This window comes from Lonchura striata, chromosome 5 (assembly GCF_050655825.1).
Source record: "Lonchura striata isolate lonStrDom1 chromosome 5, ASM5065582v1, whole genome shotgun sequence".
NCBI lineage: Eukaryota > Metazoa > Chordata > Aves > Passeriformes > Estrildidae > Lonchura > Lonchura striata.
This window is the reverse complement of record NC_140707.1, coordinates 66,685,063-66,704,296: the sequence shown is the minus strand read 5'-3', so window position 1 is coordinate 66,704,296 and position 19,234 is coordinate 66,685,063. Positions and strand designations below refer to the sequence as shown.

At 40.1% G+C, this 19,234-nt stretch overlaps 1 protein-coding gene across 1 annotated transcript in view; it reads left to right on the top strand.

The window, feature by feature from the left end:
* BRF1 (BRF1 general transcription factor IIIB subunit) overlaps positions 1-19,234 on the top strand; it is a 171,110-nt gene that overhangs the window by 117,238 nt on the left and 34,638 nt on the right. The window contains exons 12-15 of the mRNA XM_021554502.3: positions 6,088-6,149; positions 8,285-8,366; positions 8,465-8,520; positions 10,341-10,597. Coding sequence (XP_021410177.1) covers positions 6,088-6,149; positions 8,285-8,366; positions 8,465-8,520; positions 10,341-10,597 — 457 coding nt within the window. The remainder of the gene's footprint in view (positions 1-6,087; positions 6,150-8,284; positions 8,367-8,464; positions 8,521-10,340; positions 10,598-19,234) is intronic.

The following is a 19,234-nucleotide window of genomic DNA, read 5'->3' as shown; positions in this document are numbered from 1 at the left end:
CCTATTTTCAGTAGACAGGAGTGAGAAAATAGCTGATGAGCTTGTACATCCCAGCTTTTGTACAGGCTGACCTTGCACAGCTGCAATAGCAGAGTATGTGGAATTCCTTTTTTTTTTAAATTAAATTGTGCCTTACCCCTCTTTGCCCTTCATTTGCACCATTTTGGTCTCTGTTCTTAGGCTCCCAGTGTGAGGAGCTGGCCAGTGGGCACCTTGCAGGGGCAGGGCTGTGTGCCCTGGCACTGCCGGGCAGCCGGTGCCAGCCGGCAGCGCTTCCCGTCGTTGGCAGGAACGGATGTTTCTGGGAAGATGGGGCCTCGCTCCGTGTGCTGTGATGTGTTTGCTTTCTCTGAGGAACGAGCAGGCTGGAAACTTGGCTTTGGCTGGGGAGGACCCCTTAACCTCGCCTTGGCAGAAGGAAATAATAAAGTGACAGACTTCATTTGTCTTTATGCTGTGTGCGTGGCCTCGTGTGCTCCGTACACCGCCAGACCTAAATCCTGGTGTTGATTTGGCACTGTGAAGGAGTAGGCTGTAATTTTCAAGGTGGCTCCGGGTACAATAAAGTAAAAAAACATTTTCTCCTAAATATGAGCATGCACATTGTGTTTTTTGACCTTATTTCGTCAGCAAGTGCAATTAATTTTGCTCTCTCCTTACGTTTTGTTTTGCAGGCTGGGATTGCAGAAAGAGGCACTTTACCTGGAGCAGTGGGGCTGGCAACAGCTTAAAACAGCCAGGATTACCTCCCAGTCTGCTCTGGAGGGAAACTCCTGCCCTGCATTAGTGAAACTCAGTATACTCTGCTCACATGGCCCCACAGACTCTGCTCTGTGCCTTGATGTGTGGTGTGGTTGTTTGCACACCCATTGATCCTTGTACTTCATCCTGTGCTGCTGCAGCATTTTCACATCCATTTCTCTTCCCTGCCTGGTCCCTGCAGCACCATCTCCACGGCACTTTGTCTGCCTGGCTCTGCTCCTCTCCCGGTTACCCACCCTTAATGCCTGTTCCCTTCATCCCTCTGGTAAATCAGTTATCTCCCCCTCCAGATGGGTTCTGATCAGCTAATCAATTATATCCTGGTGTGGTTGTGCAGTACCTTTTTTGTCTCTAAGCCACTGCCTTCCCTTCTCACTCTCCTAAGTGGCACTGGCATCGCTCATCAATTTGAGATGTTGAAGCATTTCTGCCCATTGGGTCCCTCTGATGGTCTGCGGGAGCTTTTTGTGGTTCCCATTGGATTTAATCCCTCCCTGGAGAGCAGCAATCAATCCCAGTGTTCCTGCTGCCCCGGGCTCAGGTTGTTTGGTTTGTTGCATAAGGATTTTTGTAGCTGAAAATGTATCTCCCAACTCTTTTCAGATTTTGTTGTGCTCTACCCCCAAAGTATTTCTCGAATACTGGAGGTGCTTAGTGTCTGGTGTTGTGCCAAATAGGTGGAAAGGTTCTTTGTTTAAACTCTTTGCTGTAAAATGGTATGGTGAAGGATGTATTTGCTGCATAGGACCAGAGCACCGAGTGCCTTTCTATTATATCTGCTCTAGAGGATTTCCTGGGAAGTGTTCAGCCTCCATTTCTGTCTGTAAGGAAATCCTCTTATCTGGGCAGAGCAATAAATAGTGCTGCCTCCTGTAATAGAAACAGAAAAACATATTCTTCACGTGGCAATTTTTAAAAATGTAGGGTTTAAAATATATTGGGTGGAATGATTCTTCTGTAATAAATCCCCATAATAGTGCACTATGTATACATTTAACTGGCTGCACAGAGGTAGGAAGAGGGGCAGAGGGTGTGTTAGAAGATGATTTAGTGTGTATTTAGTAATGACAAGAACAGTAAATAATCCTACAGGTTTACAAACCTAATCCCCAGTGTCTGATTGTAGCCCTCATGTCTACTGGAATTGGTTGAAAAGATGTTAGAAGGCTGTAAAGGGAGGGCTTTGGGGGGCAGTTTATTTTTAAATTTTTGGGGAGCTTGCTGGATGATTGATGGTTTTAGGTAATATGAATGTAGCTGATTCAGTCCCTTGATGGAAAGCTGTTGAAGTGCCCATCCTCCTCCACTTGCTACAGAGGTGTTGGGTGAAGATGGAGTAGGCTGGTCCTTGCTTTAAACTCTTCCTGGTGATCCTTTCATTTAACAGCTGGATTTGGAGGGAAGGGGAGGAGTGTTGTTGTTCTTAATGCCCAACTTATTTTTTGCCTGTGCCCTGCAGTACAGTGGCTGTTTTTCTTACCAGAAGAAATCCATGATGTCTCAGAGCTGTGCCACGTGATGCTACTGCTTTTAAATAAGCTCTTAAGAGGCTGGACCAGATGTTGGCCACATCTGTGTTTTTATTTTGTCGAATGTTTCATTTCAACCCTTTTATTAAAAGAGAAAATGATAATTTAGAAATCACTTTGAAAAGTTTAGCAGCTAGGAAGATCTTTCTGGTATATAAAAAAGCAATGGGTTGGTTTCCATGCCCTGCAGTGAGCCGTGTAGCATCAGGCAGACAAATATTTGTGGCTGGTAGGGTCTACTCCTGTTGGAAACTATAGCCATGGAAATTTTCATACCAAAATGGATGTGTTTTATTTTGAAGTGGCATTCTATAATGAAATGTGTACTTTTTTTTTCTCAGTGAAAGCATTAAACTATGGATTTGAAGGCACCTTTGCTTCTGAAAAACTCATTTAATGAATGCCTATTTCCATGGCAGGAAAAAGGAAGATTTGCAGGCAGAGGGATATCCTGCAATTACTCCCTCTGCTGCTGTTATGGGGGTCTAAGCAATGCTTATTACATGTAACTTGCTTCTGGATTCTTCTCTGCAATTTAACAGTTGGAGAATGAGTTTTCTGTCCCTGTTGCTAATTGATCCAATGAGAAAAACTGGCACCTAATTCAGTAACAAGTTATATTTAAAATGACAAGTGAAATTGTTCATGGTGCCTGAAATTGCATCGTTTTCAGTCTGGCATGTTAGGGCTGTATAAGAAAACAGGCACCTACTGTACTGTGACATATTAAATTTTAAACCTCTGATCCAAAAATATATTGGGGTATAGGAAGAGCAAGGTGTATAATGATGAAAAGCAGTGACAGCTTGATTTCAGTGGGATAGTTTTATTTTTTTTAGGATGCTTTGGCGATTTTTACTACAATTAATACTGGGATCAATTTTATGTAAAATTAAACAGTGTGAGTATGTCCATCACCACTTCCAAGTTTTGGTTTTCTAACCTATGATTTTCAGAACTTACTAGTGATTTCAAGGTTGGCTCCATCTTTCTCTGTTGATAATTCCAAGTCTGTGTCGACAGTGGCCAATTTAGTTTATGTGGTACAATGAATAGTGAAGAAAAATAAATCATTTTTTCATTGCAGGTAAACCATAGTGAAAAATCGGGGATTTTCTCCCAAAAAAACTATCCTCCCCTTGAGGAAACAAGGGGTAGATAATGCATTTAGGAGGCCATCTCCCCTTCTGTCCTACAGCTTGGTGGTTAAAGTGCTACCCAGAATATGGGAGACCCAGTTCAAGTTCCAGTTCTGTATGAACTCCTTCCAGCCTAGGAGCCAGGTTATCCTGGTCTGGGCTCCCCTTGCACTCTGCTGTTGAGCTGTTTTATTTTATGTGATGGAACATTCTTGGACCCAGGTAGACCAGCTCCTGGGAAGGTGTCTCAGACATCTTCAGTATTTGCTCCTTTCCTTGGTGAAAATTCAGCCATTTTGCTCACTGGAAGTTTCTGTCTCAGTTTCAGCAGGAGAGATGTACAGTACTGTCTTGAAGAACAACCTGCACTCCCTTGGGTGATTCCTCTCCATGCTTTGAATGATTTTGCTTTGCTAAAAAAATGCCAGTCAGTTGCATTATGTATTTAGTCACCTTGCTTTTCCTCCCCATCCTGAAGCCAGGGAGTGCTTGGCCATGTCCTGGCTGGTAGCAGGGTGTTCCTGCATGAGGAGCTGCTGGCACTGGTGCAGAAAGTTCTGCTCTTACTGCACTCTGCAGAGATCAGACCAGAAGAAAAACATATGTACTGATCAATTATGTAGTTATTATAAAATCTTCTGCACTTCTAAAGTATTTTGAGGAAAAAGGGTTGTAAAGTAAATCTGGTGCCTGAGACTAATGCAATTACTTTATAAATGTAGTGACAGTGAAAAATGTTCTTTAAAGCCTTTTTGGTCAAATTAGCACCGCGTTATCTGAAATGGTAAACCTGATTACTACTTTTATAAGACAATCTCAGGGAAAAAAAATCAAATCATAGTGTTATGGAGGACTGGAGAACCTCTGCTATGAGGAGGAGCTGAGAAAACTGAAATTGTTGAGCCTGGAGAAGGCTTCAGGGTGGCCCATCTCCAGCCTTTCAGTACCTTAAAGAGCTACAAAAGAGCTGGAGAGAGACCTGTTACAAGGGCATGGAGTGACTGGACAGTGGGGAATGGCTTCAAACTGATAGAAGGTTTAGACTGGATACTAAAAAGAAATTGTTTACTGTGAGGATGGTGAGACACTGGAATATGTTGCCTGGAGAAACTGTGGATGCCCCATCCCTGGAAGTGTTCAAGGCCAGGTTGGATGGGGCTTTGAGCAACCTGGTCTGGTGGAAGGTGTCCCTGCCCATGGCTGTGAGTTGGAACAGGATGATCTTTAGAGTCCCTTCCAACTCAAACCATTCTGTGGTTCCATGCTGTTCTTTGTGACGGGACATTTTTGGGGGGTTAAAACTCATTTTGCTTGTGGCTTGGGGTGGAAAATATAAATCTGGATGTTTAAGGTGGATTTGGAAAAGACATTTGTGAGTGCTCAGTGGCTGATCCCAGGGAATGTCTGTTGAGTTGAGCAGCCATAACCCTTTGCACCCCCTTAGGAAGTTCAGACTTTATTCATAACCAGGTTTTTGGGTTGGCTTCCCAGCCCTGTGATCTCACATACTTCAGGCAACTGGTTTAAACCCCTGACTTTTGCCAAGCAGATCGTTGTTTTATCTTCTGGGAATGCTCTTAATTCCAAGCTTTGCTTGACTTTACTGTTTGGTTGCCATGATCTGCCATTGGATCCTGGCATCACCCTCTGCTGGTCCACCACTGTGCAGGAGCACCAGGCTGGGGAGTCAATCCATTCAAATATCTTGGTTTGTGGGGAGGCACATCCCCAGTACTGGGGAGTGGGAGCTGTGAACATGCCAAGCTGTTCTGCACCACTTTGGTTTTAATTTGTTATTGTTGATTGTTGAAACTTAATTTGTTTATATTTTTCTGCAAGTGAACTAGTGAGGTCATCTCTTGTTTGATCTTTATTAGATGTAATGGAGATGACCAAGATGATTGCTTCATTCCCCAGCATAAGTCTTTGTTAAATAATTGTTTTCTTCTCTACCTGGACTACATTAATAGTGTATTACTATAGTTCTTTAATGTGATGTGGAAAATCAGGTTTTGCAGCTGTACGCTGTTCCAGTCCCAAATTAAGCCTCAGTTCTGTGCTGTTATGCTTTTTTATGGATGGAATATTTGAAAGTTTGTTTTCAGAAGTCTTAATAACTATCAAAACTAGAAAAATTGAAGTGAAATTGTAATTACAGAAAGTCAAGAAGAAAGCCGTGGTGTAGCTGTCAGCAGTGGTCTGTGCTGCTTCCCTGAAAATAGAAAATATTTTCTAAGTCATAATTTACAGATAAATTACTGACCTATATGCTCTAACAGAGAAATTTTTGTTATGATGAAAGAAAAGTGGTCATCTTTTTGAAATAATTTCCCCAGCTTCCTGCTGAACATTTGTGGCTGTGAATTAAAATGGGTGGAACAAAAGGCGACTGGAAGTCTCTGGCAGATTTTTAGTACTGATGAAGACTGAATTTTAAATTAATGGCTCCTGAATTGTAAATTAATCCAATGTGGTGAATTTCTGTGTGTGAAGTTCTGTATTGAAAATACTCAGCAACACATTAAACCACCCAGATGAAGGCAGAAGGATGCAAATCTCTGAAGGACAGTCCTGAAGTGTTACATTACTGTAGAACTTAAGTTGCAATAGGTATTGGACAAACATATGGGCTGAGTAAAATGTGTTCTTTCCTCTAGGTGAGAATACAGGGGATGGAGAATTAGATCTGAGTGGAATCGACGACAGTGAAATAGATCGGGTAAGGTGCCTTGTTGTCCCTGGTGTCTCTTATCCTGGTTGTCTGGATATCTGAGAACAGCAAAATGGTTTTTACCTGCTTCATCCTCTCTGCAACTGCCTCTTCTCTCTGATCTATGGAGAGGTTTGAGCAATTTCAGTGATCTGAAATCTAATGTTCATGCAAACGTGAATTTGGTGTTCCTTGCCCAAGTTACATATATATTTATGAGGCTGCTACTGCTGCTTGCTTTTAACATGCTGGAATAATTATGTTTTAGAATGTCTTTTATTCCAAAGGAGAACTTTAAAAAGTTTGGTGGAGTTCTACATTCATTATTTAATTAAGATAGATTCAACATAGGAGGCTGCCATGGAAACCAAACTGTAAAACCAGTATGTGTAGCTCTTATGTATTTCCAAAGATTTCTGTGATGTTTTCTGGATTTATTTTTATTTGTGTGACAGCAAAAAATCCCATTTAACATATAGACTGAGTGGGACAGACCCATGGCTGTGGAAAAGGGCTCGTTGGAGACCACACAGCTGGTCAGCACTTGGACACGCCACACTCCAGCCCTCTGAGCCTGATGCCCTCTCCAGCTGTCACGCTGCTTTGCAGTGTCATTTGAGCAGATAATGCCAGTGCTAAAAACTCATTTTGGGGTACAAAATCACTGAGACTGATGAGGTTGCGCAGGAATTAGTGATCTCCAAAACATAGCTCTGAGGTGGGATTTGCTAGGCTGGGCATTAGGGTCTCATGATCTGAGCAGACATTGAATGGAGGGAGCAGGAAGGCTGAGGTTTTTCACCACAGCCAGTCCATAATTAAAACAACCACAGGGGAAGAACACATTTTCTGCTCTTCCTAGGCTCTGTGATGAGGTCATAACTCTGCTTTTATGACTTCATGTTCATTTCTGTGGCAATAGACTGTAATATTGTAAGTCCAAGATTATGAAATCTCTAGAAGCCTAAGAGAGATGAATAACTGAGATAGGGAAAAGTAGATTTTACTGTTATGGCCCACTTTTAATAGAAGCAGATGAAAGAGTGAAAATATTGGTCTGATCAACCAGGACTTGCACAACCATTTGCTCTCCTGCTTAGCCCTTGGAGAAAGGACTCCTCCCTGCATTAGTTTCACTTGACTGGAATTATTTTTCTTATGAAATCCTAGATGTACATCTTACTTTGGAGAAAATCTTGAATGCTCAGACCCAAAAGATGGAGAAACCTCAGATTGCTTTTCTTGCACTTAAACATAATTTTGCAAGTCTCAGGTGCACTGCTTAAAACTGAAGTGTCTTGTTCATGATGGATGGCCTCATTTGTCTTCTACATTCTGCTGTTTCTCACTCCCAAACAGCATCATCTGTAGAGAACTTTTGTTTCATTGGCAATTGTGCTAAACACTGGGTTAATTTTTACATTTAGGTCATCTACAATTAAGTAATTGCTACCTATCTCTCTATTTATTTCTGTGATTCATCTGAATAGTCCTAGATAGATTTTACAGCTCCAGTCCCACTAAAGAGGTTACAGAGACTAGGTGTAGTTAACTGCAAAACATCTACATGTGGTTACTGAGCCCAGCTCTCTGAAATCTAGAGAGCTAAAGCTCCAGCAATCTGAGCTGGTTTCCTTCACACAGATGTGGCCATTGAACTAATAATCTCAGCAATTTTGTGTAAAGCTTCACAGAAACCTACCCAGAAGACATATGTTTTTGTTTTGGTTGCACAGGGCAATGGTTCCCGTCCTGTTTTGAATTACAGACCACCATCAACACACAGAATTACTTTCAGACAACCACGTTGTCATGATAACCTCTTGTATCATCTGAAAAAGATCATAAACCCAGGATCATTTTTGTTTAATTAACAGACCGTGTATAATGAGTCCTGGGTGGTTTTTGGTCACTTCATCATAGTTTGGAAACCAAGCACTCTTTTTTGAAAACAGGTTATTGCTTCTGTCAGCTTCAGATGTTGCTAGGAATACCCTCTGATTATCTTATGTCACTCATGTTTTCTTTTAATGTATATTTAAAAATGAGATATGGAATGACCTTGTCATTAGTTTTGAGTTCAGTTTTGCTCTGTGGTTTTCAATTTGATTTCTGAAAGTAGATAAATTTGTTTTCTCTTTTAGTATATACTTAATGAAGCTGAAGCTCAGATAAAAGCAGAGCTGTGGATGAAAGAAAATGCAGATTATTTGAAGGAACAAAAAGGTAAATATGTAGGACTGAAATTTGCCTTTTGGCTGGTGTTGCCAAAATATGCAGTCTTGTGTAATTTTCATGCTGGTTACCCTTTTGTCATCTTTCAGAAAAGGAAGCAAGAATAGCAAAAGAGAAAGAACTTGGCATTTATAAGGAGCACAAGGTATTAAATTAAGTCTTAATTGTGTCTGTTTGAAAATGTCCTGGAAATTCATTATATCTGCTGATCAGCTCCATGTAGATGTATGGGTATAATGGCACAGGTCACCACTAAAGGAGCAAAAGCTGCAGTACATCTAGCTGTTACTGAATTGCAAGGCTATATTTTTTTAGGTGGTGAGTAAAACACTTCCTTGCCCAAACTTTTGTTTTAAATTGCTATTATGAGCAAATTCTGTGCATGTCAAAGTCAGAGCTAGCTTTTTGCATTTATGATTGCTGTTCTAATTGCTTGCTTATTAAAATACAGGTTTTAAGATGTCTGATTTTTTTTTTAACGTGTGCATGGGGATTTGTTTGTACTTGCTATAACTTCAGTAGCTTTCTTTGCTCTTACAATAATGATTTCTTTATGAAGAACTGAACAGATCCTTGTTATAGTCACTTGAAGGGGTATTTTGTTCTACCTTTCATAAAGAATGCAACGGTTATGTTAACAAATGGCATGTCCTGTCTCCATGTTTAGCAGTTTAAAGCAGCCTAATTGGCCATATATTCACGATTTACTGCATTAGTATTTTGTGTAATTGAGCAAGTGACAACTCAAATCTTCCACATGCAGCTAAAACCATGTTAGTTTTTACAGTGTATATCCTCTATCTTTTTTTCCAACTAATGCGAAAGGCAGAGTTTCCTGCTTCCCCTAGGTATTTCAACAATAAAAACAAAACCAGACAATGAAACACTGTTTTATACTTCAGAGTTTCTCATTCATCCTGCGTTTATGCAGACGTGGCAGTCTACCAGCAATTTGCAAAATTGTATAACTCATTGGCACTGCCAAGTAGCCCAAACACCCACTTTTTTGTTCGGACAGCGCAGGAGTTTTTCTCTAACCTTTTATTGTTTCTGACAGCTCGAGTAGAACTTGATTAATATGGTGCTTTCCAATTTCAAGGTAGCACTTGACCCATGTAGGTAAACAGAGGGGCTATTATCCATTAAAAAATAAATCTCCTGCAGAGCTTGGTGTTAAAACCTTCCTTTGAATAGGAAAATGCCAAATGAGAAACAGAGGTTCTGAGTTGTTTCCTTTTCTTTTCCGTACCTACCCAGGCACGGGCCACGGCTGGAAATGTTCTGTGGTGTCATTCCTGCTTGCCTGGCTCTGCACAGCATCAGCTGAGCTCGCAGCCCGTGCCAGGGGAAGGCAGCTGCAGGTGACAGAGCTCCCGTGCCTGCAGCTCCTGCTGCCTGTCCCATGCCAGCCCAGGCTTGGGGAGCTGCTGCTGCTCTGCTCTGGGCCCTTTTCAGCCTGGAGGAGGAGCTGGGCAGAGCCTTTCCCACGCTGCCTTCAGATCTGATCAGAAACGCGGCTGCAGTTCCGTGTTGTTGTCAGTGCTCCGGGGAGTGTGGCCCAGCTTCACTCTGGCTTTAAAGGCAGTTTTAGCAGGGGAGATTCTTTATTTCCGTGCTGGGTGATGCTGTGAGGGCCCTATTCCTGTAACAGGAGTTCACTCCCCCCCCTTTTTTTTTTTATATGTGAAAAATAGCCCATCCTTCTTCTCTCTCTTTAATAAGTAAAGAATTTCTAATAAACTCTCTGGGCATTTGGCAGAAAAGCAAACATTCATCTCTTGGAGAAAAGAGACCCTTTGATCCCATTGAGTGGCAGGAGATGGAGCACTGGCTGAGCCTGGGCACAATCACCTGCATCCCCCACATCAGGAGCACCTGGGCCAGGACTGCTGCACTGCAGCTTGCCCTTTTGCTTCATGGAAACTTTGCTTGTATCTATATCACTAATTTTATATTTTAATTAAGCCAAAGAAATCTGCAAAGAAGCGGGAGCCAATTCAAGCCAGCACAGCAGGAGAGGCAATTGAAAAGATGTTAGAACAGAAGAAAATCTCAAGTAAAATTAATTATAATGTGCTAAGGGACCTGAACAGCAAAGGAAGTAACACACCAAAGAAAGAGGATGACAGCACTGATGACAGCACCAACACCAAGAAGCTGTCAAGAAGAAAATCTATTGCCAGTAGGAATATAGCCAACCCTGTAAACAGTGTGGGAAAAAGGTACTGCAATTGTTCATTTATATCTCTGTCTGTGAGACTGTCTATGTATCTTTCTGAGCCAGACAATGTAGGGACTGAAGCATTTGTTTCAGGCTAAAATAATGTTGAGGCTCTGTTTTTATTTATTTTGCCTGCACTGTTGTGGCGACACCTTATTTACAGTTCACATTTCATAGGTCTGCTTTGGTGTGAGTTAATTGTCCTGAAGCCAAAAAGCCCACAAAATCAGTGGAAATTCATAAATGTGAATCTATCAGTCAGGGACACGTTTTCTTCATAAAATCCTGACATTTGCTGTCCTTCCTTTAAGTTGTGTTTATGGGCTGACGTGACACTAAATGTTTGAAAGCTTTTCCTTTTTGCTTGATTCGAAAACTATAGTTCCCATCTGTTTTGACAGCTAGCTGCTTTGATTAGCTTTTATTTTAGTTTTGTTCCAAACTTTTGTTGTTAATTGATGACACAAATACAAAGCTTTACAGTAAATATGCTTGTCGGTTTTCTGGTCTGCATTTGAGAATGTTTTATAGTGTGATGAAAGCTCCTATTTTAATGAGAGAAATTCTCAACTTGCTGGGCAGATTTGTAGTGTGCAGTAAAATGTATAAGGAGATTGATGTGTCCAATCTGCAGTATTCAACTGTTTTATCTGTCTGTGGTTTATGAAGTCATGTTGGATCATAATTTGAATATTTGACATATAGTGATTTCTTATTTAGATGTTATTTATTTATTTATTGCCTATTTATTTACTGCCAGAATTATAGGCCAAGTGTAACAAGGAAATATCGGTATTTAATTTTGAAATATAGAATGTTATATTTGCACAGTTGCTCAGATTTAGGCATGTGTTGAAACTGTGTAAGGGACCTGGGAGGGCAGGAGGGCAGCCACCTACACAATGTGAAAAAACATCTGTTTGTGAAAGAGCAGGATACATGGGGTACCTGAAAACATGATGCTGGGAAGGATAGGAAGTGCAAATCCCTCAGAAGCTGAGGAGAATAAGGATAGCAAAACCTAATCCCTTATTTTAACTTCATTTGACAGTGAGGCCAGAGGCACAGGCTACAGTTTGAGCTGAGAAGCCAAATGCCAAAGTCATTGTCACCAGATACTGATTTTTACAGTGTATCAGACATATTTTCTTCTTTATTCTATATTTTTGCTTCATCCTCATTCAACCTTTCATTCTCAGTATCAAAAGCTTTGCTTTCCAGCTGTTGACTCACTGGGGATTTCAGGCTCCCCTGTAAGTTCACATAACTTTCCCAAAGGACTGGGAAGATGCATTGAGGATTAATTTAACAGCATTTAGCTTATGCTTTATTTGCAGTTAAGAGGTGTTAATGAGTCATATTTCTGGTATTTCCAGTAAAGTAGGACCAATTCAGTTGTCTGAAATGCATTGCTGGGTGGGAAGTAGGGGCTGGGCAGGATCCTGGTTGCATTTCAGAGCTCAAGCAGTGACATCCAAGCTCAAGCTCCTTCGCCACATCCCAGCCTTGTCACTGCTGAGGTTTGCAGAAATGCTGGGCCCTTGGAACTGCTGTTGAAGTCGGCGTGTAAAACTCTGAACAGGTGTTAAACTCTTTGGAAAATCATGCCATAAATATTTAATTTAACAGTGGTGCAACTTGAAAAGGTTTCTAAATAAATACAAATCAGTATTTTCCAAAAGCAGCTAATAAAATGTATTTATTTTTCCTCTTGAGAGCCTAAAGTGCATCCTTAGGATGCATAACAGAGTTTCCTGATGATGATTAGCAGATCTCAGATACAATGAATTTTGCAGCAGAACACTTCAGAGGAGGTTGAGGATACATGCAGATAAGTGAGCTGAGAAGATTTTGCACTCCTGAAGTAGGCAGTGCTCTTGCTTAAATATTATCAAGAACTTGACAAACATTAGTTGGGCTTTTTTTTTTTTTCCTTATAATTAAAGATTTATAACATACTTTTGATTTTTTTTAAATGCCATGCCTTTTAAATGGCATGCATAAATTTCTGTGTTCTGCATTGTTCTTATATGCCTTGCATTCATTGCCTTTTGTTCAGCACTGTTCCTTTGAGAGGTGAATGGCTAAATACTTTCCCAGGGATACAAAAATCATGATAATTTATATGCAATTAATAATAATAAAACTCCTGAACATTGTTCATTAGAAAATGAATGAAGCAGATAATCTGTCTTTTTCCAGGAGGCATTTGAAGAAATGGGATCATGTGGTTTGGGTTGGAAAGGACCTTAAAGATCATCTATTGTTTTGGTTTGTAGTGATTTACAGGTCTGCATATTTATCTTATGTATTTTAAATATTTATTAAGCTGCATCTGACTGCATTATCACCATGGATAACCAGGCTTTCATCCAGTCCTTTAGTTCACTGGAGTTCTAGTAAGATTTTAAAGAGTTATTTCTTTAGTCCTGATCCCAATTAAAAGATGCCAGTACAGGGAGTACCAAGTTACAGGTGCCAAGTTACAGTAGTCATTCTTGGTGATTAAAGCAGTGGTCCTGTAACAGTATAAAAATGGAAATTTTTTTAATATATATAGATAAATATGTTTCTTGCTTTCCTTTTAAGTCATGTTACTTACCACATCAGATTTGGACAGATGATGTAGCCAAGTTTGTCATATGTCTTAGAAATCATCTTCATATACAGTCTGAAATAGGAAATAGGAAGTTGATATTAATTTCCATCTTTCTAATTGCTTCTTGCTCTAAAATAGTCTGTGCTGTTATTTCCACACAGAGAGCTTTAGGTTATCCCTAAAGAATGGGTACCCCAACCAGAGAGGGTGCAATGTCTGGATATTTTTTCTTTTTTTTAATATCACATAAGGTAGCAGTTACTGTGTTAATCAGTTAAAATACAGAAAAGCTTTTGTTTCCTGATGTGTTAATGATAGGCAAATTTTACAGTCTTGTAAAAAGTTGTTGATTTGGGAGAAATTCTTAAAGAGCTGAAATGCTAAGCAGGTCCCAGGAATATGTTTGAAGTGGATAGTCTTTCAGTTGGTGGCCCTTTTATTAGAGCTTTCTTGATACTATAATCACTTAAAGGTTACCTGGATTTCAAAGACAATATAATTTTATCTATGATTTATTTTATCAAAAATCCTAATTTTGGAATCTCAGAAATGTTTGGTAAATTCTACAATTTTGATAGGAAGGTAATTCAAAGAGTTCTTCTAAAGATCACGCAGGTTTCTCCTTGTTAGGTGGGCAGATATTATATACATCTGCATTTTCAGAAGGAAACTGGCTTTAGAAAAAGCCTGACTTTCCTCAGACACATCTCCCAGAATTGTACTGGGGGTTTACTTAATTTATCTGTCAAGATGGTAGAAGACTAGTAATGACAATGTAAGTAATTTTAGGAAGCTTTATGTCATATAAATGTATTTCATTCCATTTCTTATTGCATTTTTGTTCCAGTGAGTATCAAGACTGGGGCTTCATATGCAAAAACCTTTTCATTCCCAGTATGTTGAAGATGTGGCACAGTGGATGCTACCATAATAGATGTTGCAACTCTAATTTCAATTACCAGTTGCACAGTTTATCTTCACTAATGTCTTCTTTGCATATGAAACATAAGAATAATATGTTGAACTCCAAGAAAAGAACAATTGCTACTTCAAGCTTCTTAAAATTTGAACTGTAGTTAGAGCTGTACCATGCACTGGAGCACTTCAAGTTCAATAAAGAGGGTTTTTAGGACTGGAAGTATTTGGTTAGAGGCTTAATAATTTATTTTATATTTACTTGAGCTGAATTTTACAACATTACTTGTAAAGTGAAATGTGTTGTACCAAGAAAATGTGGAAACAAGAAAGCTTTCAAGTCACTACTTTTAAAAAATTTTATGCCTATTTCTTGCTATGTGCCTGAAGTTGGTAATGATATCAGAAAAGACAGGATCCATTATCAGGGGAGTAAATGTGTCAGGTTAATCTCCTGAAGAATTTGCCTTGGAAGAAATGAAGCAGGACTGTGAAGCACAGTGGAATCTGTTGTAATGAAACAAGGTTGTTCTGAATGAGACCATATGAATATATAATAGCAAACCAAATCATGCCTGCTATGAGTATGACAAAAACCCTTGCTAGTGATCTCAGATCTGATTAGATTTGAAAATCCACCTCCAAATTCTCTCCACGGTCTCCCTTGTGTTTGCTGACTATCCATATTGCCAGTACAGCTTGGTGCATGGCTCCACCTGTGCTTTGGAATTTTGGTATTGAGAATTGTGCCCGAGTACCAGGGACTTGTTCTGCTGCTCAAATTCCTGCTCCCGTTAGCATCTGCTCCAGCTAAATTTTTGTTAGGCTTTCAATTGGTGTCACAACTCCAGAAAAATCTTCTTGATTAGGGAGAATGTATGTGATGCTTTTCTGCAGCCTAGCATGCGACATCTTGTTTACCCTGATAAATTGCTGGATGCTTTCTTGTCTCTAATTGGAAACATTTTTCCCTGGAGAGTAAATATGGGCAGAAGCCTAATTTTGATGCTTTGGAGGGGCCTGCAATGCCACACTGCCAAGGGAGCCTGGGGAAACAATGAGAGGCCCTCAGCTGCCTCCCTCAGCCCCCACCCTTGCTTGTGGCTGTCCCTGTTTGGTACCCAGGATGGGGTTATTGCTCTGCAAGGCTCCAAACTCAGCTGCAGGTCTGGATCTTGCCCAGAGCAGCTGTGGATGCCCCATCCCTGGAAGTCTTCAAGGCCAGGTTGGATGGGGCTTTGAACAGCCTGGTCTAGTGAAAGCTGTCCCTTGGGCTGGACTGGGTGACCTTTGAAAGCTATTTGGCTTTCCAAGCCAAACTACTCTATGATGCCATGATTCTATGAATGCTTATTCTACACTGGCCATGGCTTGTCACTGATTTTCATAAACCCAAAGGAAATGTGTTTTTCCATGTACAATATTTTTAGTTCTACGTTATGAGACTGGTATTTGTGGAGGGGAGGAGCATCAGCTCATGTTTCCCAAATGACCGAGGCCAATCCAAACCAGCATGAAACAAGGCTCAGTTTGAATAATCTAAGGGATTCCTGAGCATCTTAAAACCTTTGTATTAGTTAACCTTTGTATTAGTTATTAGGTGATTATAAAAGCTAGAGCACTTTTGATTCACTGAGTCAAGAAGAGAGTTGTTGGTTCAGAACCTTTTTTGTTAAGAAAAATGACATTACAGTAATAGTTTAAAAGTTTGAGAATGGGTATCTTAAAGGTTCTTTGTCTGCAAGTGGTGCAGTGGAGTCTGGTGGGTGTCTGCAACCAGTGCCTACAGGTTGGCAATTGGTGATGAAGCAAAGCTCCTGAAGAGGGATAGATCCCTATGTTTGGTGGATATGAAGCTTTTGAAAGTCTTTTCCATGCTGGCTTTGGTGATCATTCTCTCTACAAATGGGCTCTTTCAGATGAGATCTTACTATGCTTTAATTTTCTACCATATATTTTTATTTTTCAGATTCAGACTCTTTGTATAATTTACTTTTATATCCTGTTTTTCTCTGTCTGCTTTGAATTCTGTTACAGGGTTTGGAATTCATGTGTATTTACTCAAAGTGAGATATTAAATTTTATTTCTTTTCTTGTGCTACTTTAGGCCTTCTTTTTATATGTGACTAAAGGGGTAACACTGATTTCCCACCTAGAATAAAATTTCTTACAGGAGATACTGTGATTCCTTGCTGAGATGGTGTTAGGAGTTTTTTCTATAGTTTAGTTGTTATTAGGTATTATTTAGTGTTTTGTATGGGAGCAGTCTCATGTTGGCTGCAGGGTTCAGGCTGCACTGTGATTCCTGGGTACACGTGGTGGGAGTGTGTGGAGTCAGTTTTTCATTTGAATATTGTGTACATGGTGAATAAATTCTCTAACCACTTGGACATAACTGTTTTCTTATGTGATCTGCGCTTTGAGAGTTTCTTTAGAGTGTATTTTCATGTGTGTTTCTGCTTTGCTGTGGTATATAATCATTTAAATCAAAGGTTAATCAAAATGATTACTCATTTTGAACAGGAAAACGGTGACATTTGATAAGTACCTCCACTTTAAATAAATCCTACCAGTATTTTCCAATCTTGTAACTTTTAGAGGGACAAGCTTATACCAATTATGTTTAGTATTTTATTTACAAAAAGCTAAGCCAAGGAATAAAATGAATTCAAGTCTTCCAGGGTTTTGCCTTTTAAGTCATGCATCTCCTTATTAAAGTTAGCTCTTTGGGGGAGAGCCTCCTGAATGACCTTGAAAGGAGCTGACACTGGAGTTTGCTTGTTCACAGTTGATTTGAGGAGTGGATCTGCTCAAGCCTGTAGTGTTGTGACCTGGCTAATGCTGCAGGTTACTGCTGCTCCTGTGAGCTAAGCAGCCTTTTGTAATAAAGAGATGAAGCAGAGGCAAGAAAGGGAGAGAAATGGATCTGACCCAACTTGTTTTAAAGGAGAGTGCTGAAATGTGATGACCAGCAGTCTTTCCTTCTTCAGTCAGTGAGGACACAGGAGGAAAAAGGCATCATCTTCTGCATGTAACACCACTCTCTGAGAGGATGCAGAGTTGAGGAAATGCCACTGAGAGACTGGGAGGCAGGAGCCAGCTTGGGGTCCAGGCAACTATGCTGCAGGTTATTACTTTACCCTGAAATTCACTTTTCTTGACACTGAGCTAGAACAGAAAGATAAGGAAAGAATAATTTTTTCTTTTAAAAAATCCCCAAAACAAAACAAAAATACCTCAACAAAGCAATCCCCCAAACCCTCCCCCAACCCCACAACTCTCCCAAACCTGTCCTTACAGAAGCTGTCAGGTGTTTGTCAGGAATTGATGCTTATTATTCAGACTGTTGTGAAGATCAATCCCCCTGATACAATAGCATTTTTATTTCACATCTGTCAGGCTCAATACCTCTCCAAATAAAGCTGCATTAAGCTCTGAAGCATGTATGGGGAGTGTTACACTGGTTGTGCTCTGCACCCCTGGGAAGGGAGCTCCCACCCTGCCATTGCCTGGCATGGCTTGTGTGCCCAGCCTGATGCAGGAGCTGCTGCTGGCAGTCATTCCCTGCTCATTCCAGCATCTCTGAACTTCTTGTCACATTTCTTAGGGTGAGGTTAGCAAAAATCTCATTCCTTCATCCTTTAGTTCTTTCCTTCCTTCTGTAGGAGGTGAATCATTTCCCCTTTCATGCCTGTTCTGTCAGTGAGTCAAGAGAAACCAACTTAAAATATTTTCTAGCCTGTTATATTAGTAAAATGGGTATTGTTAAAAATCCCAGTTTGGGGTTCATTAGTTTCTGAATTCTGGAATAAAATGCCAGAATTTCAGTATGGCAATTAACTCTCCTGTATCCTCACTCAGTAAAATACAGTTGGAGAAAAAATAGCTTAGTGATAGGGGAAATAATGTAAATAAGCCTCCTTGATGTGACCTGTACCAATTTATTTAAGTTCAGTGATGCTGCAAATCATCCATCCCTAGTTGTACATCATTCATTAAGAGCTTTCAAATTCCATAGTACAGACCTTTAATGCTGTCAGAATGTGGTTTAGTGTAAGGATAAGGGAGCATTGTCTGCTGGGGCTGCAGAGGAGTATTCCTGAGCTGTCATTTACTGGCAGTTATGAGAACTTTTGAGAAATATACATATATAAAGCCTTCAAGATTGGGTGAGGACACATCTAGACTTGTGTGAGTGGTTCAGGAATAAGAAGAATCTGCCAAATCCAGTGCTCTATTCCATTTATCCCAAATTATTAGAATGCCTTCAATTTAAAACTAAAAAGGCATTGATCCAGCTTGACCTTGTGGCCCAGACCCAGGTCAAGTCTCCTTATTTTTACAGCAGCCTTTTTGTTTGTTTAATATAAATTGGATATTTCTTTTCTGCCTCCCACTCAAGAAAGTCATCCCTCTGTTGGATTTTGGAGGGGGGTGGTTGGGCAGTACAAAAATGCAGAGGGGTTTTTGGTGACTGTCTGAAATAATTTCTTCTTGCATTTTAAAACCAAATAGGAGCAATTTCAGCCCAGAAGATAATTTTGTGTGACAGTTGGATTGCGAGTGCCTTGTTTGTCTATGTTCTCATTTTCAGGTTGGTTATAAGAAAAGACTCTACGAGTTTTTTCTTCCAAATTACACTCAGTGGGTTTAATGGGAGACAATATAAATATGTATGTGCAGTGTCTTGAACTTTATAGCGTATTAGCAAAAATAGTTATATGGTTATATGTCGTGCAGGGATGAGGAGAGTGGGAAGGAACAAAAAATTGGAAGTGTTATGTGTCTTGTTATCAAACCCTGGAGATGCATGTCCTGTGGCTGAGAGGGCTTCAGCACTGTGAAATGCTTGTTCTCAGTCTGTAGATTTTTCTGATTTCTTTTTCCTATAGTTTTTTCATGGGTGGAAAATGATTCGTTTCTGAATTGATTTTTCTTTGACCCCTTTTCCAGCAGGGTCTGCTTGTTGATCTTTACAGTGTGTGTCTGCTCATTTTTCCCATTTAAACCACAGGAAGTGTGTGTCTGATGTGTTTTAGATGTGTCAGTGAAGTTGAGTCTTCAGTGAGTATTTGTAAAATCTTGAAGGGAAAGGAGCCAACCAAACAAAATATTAACTTGCCC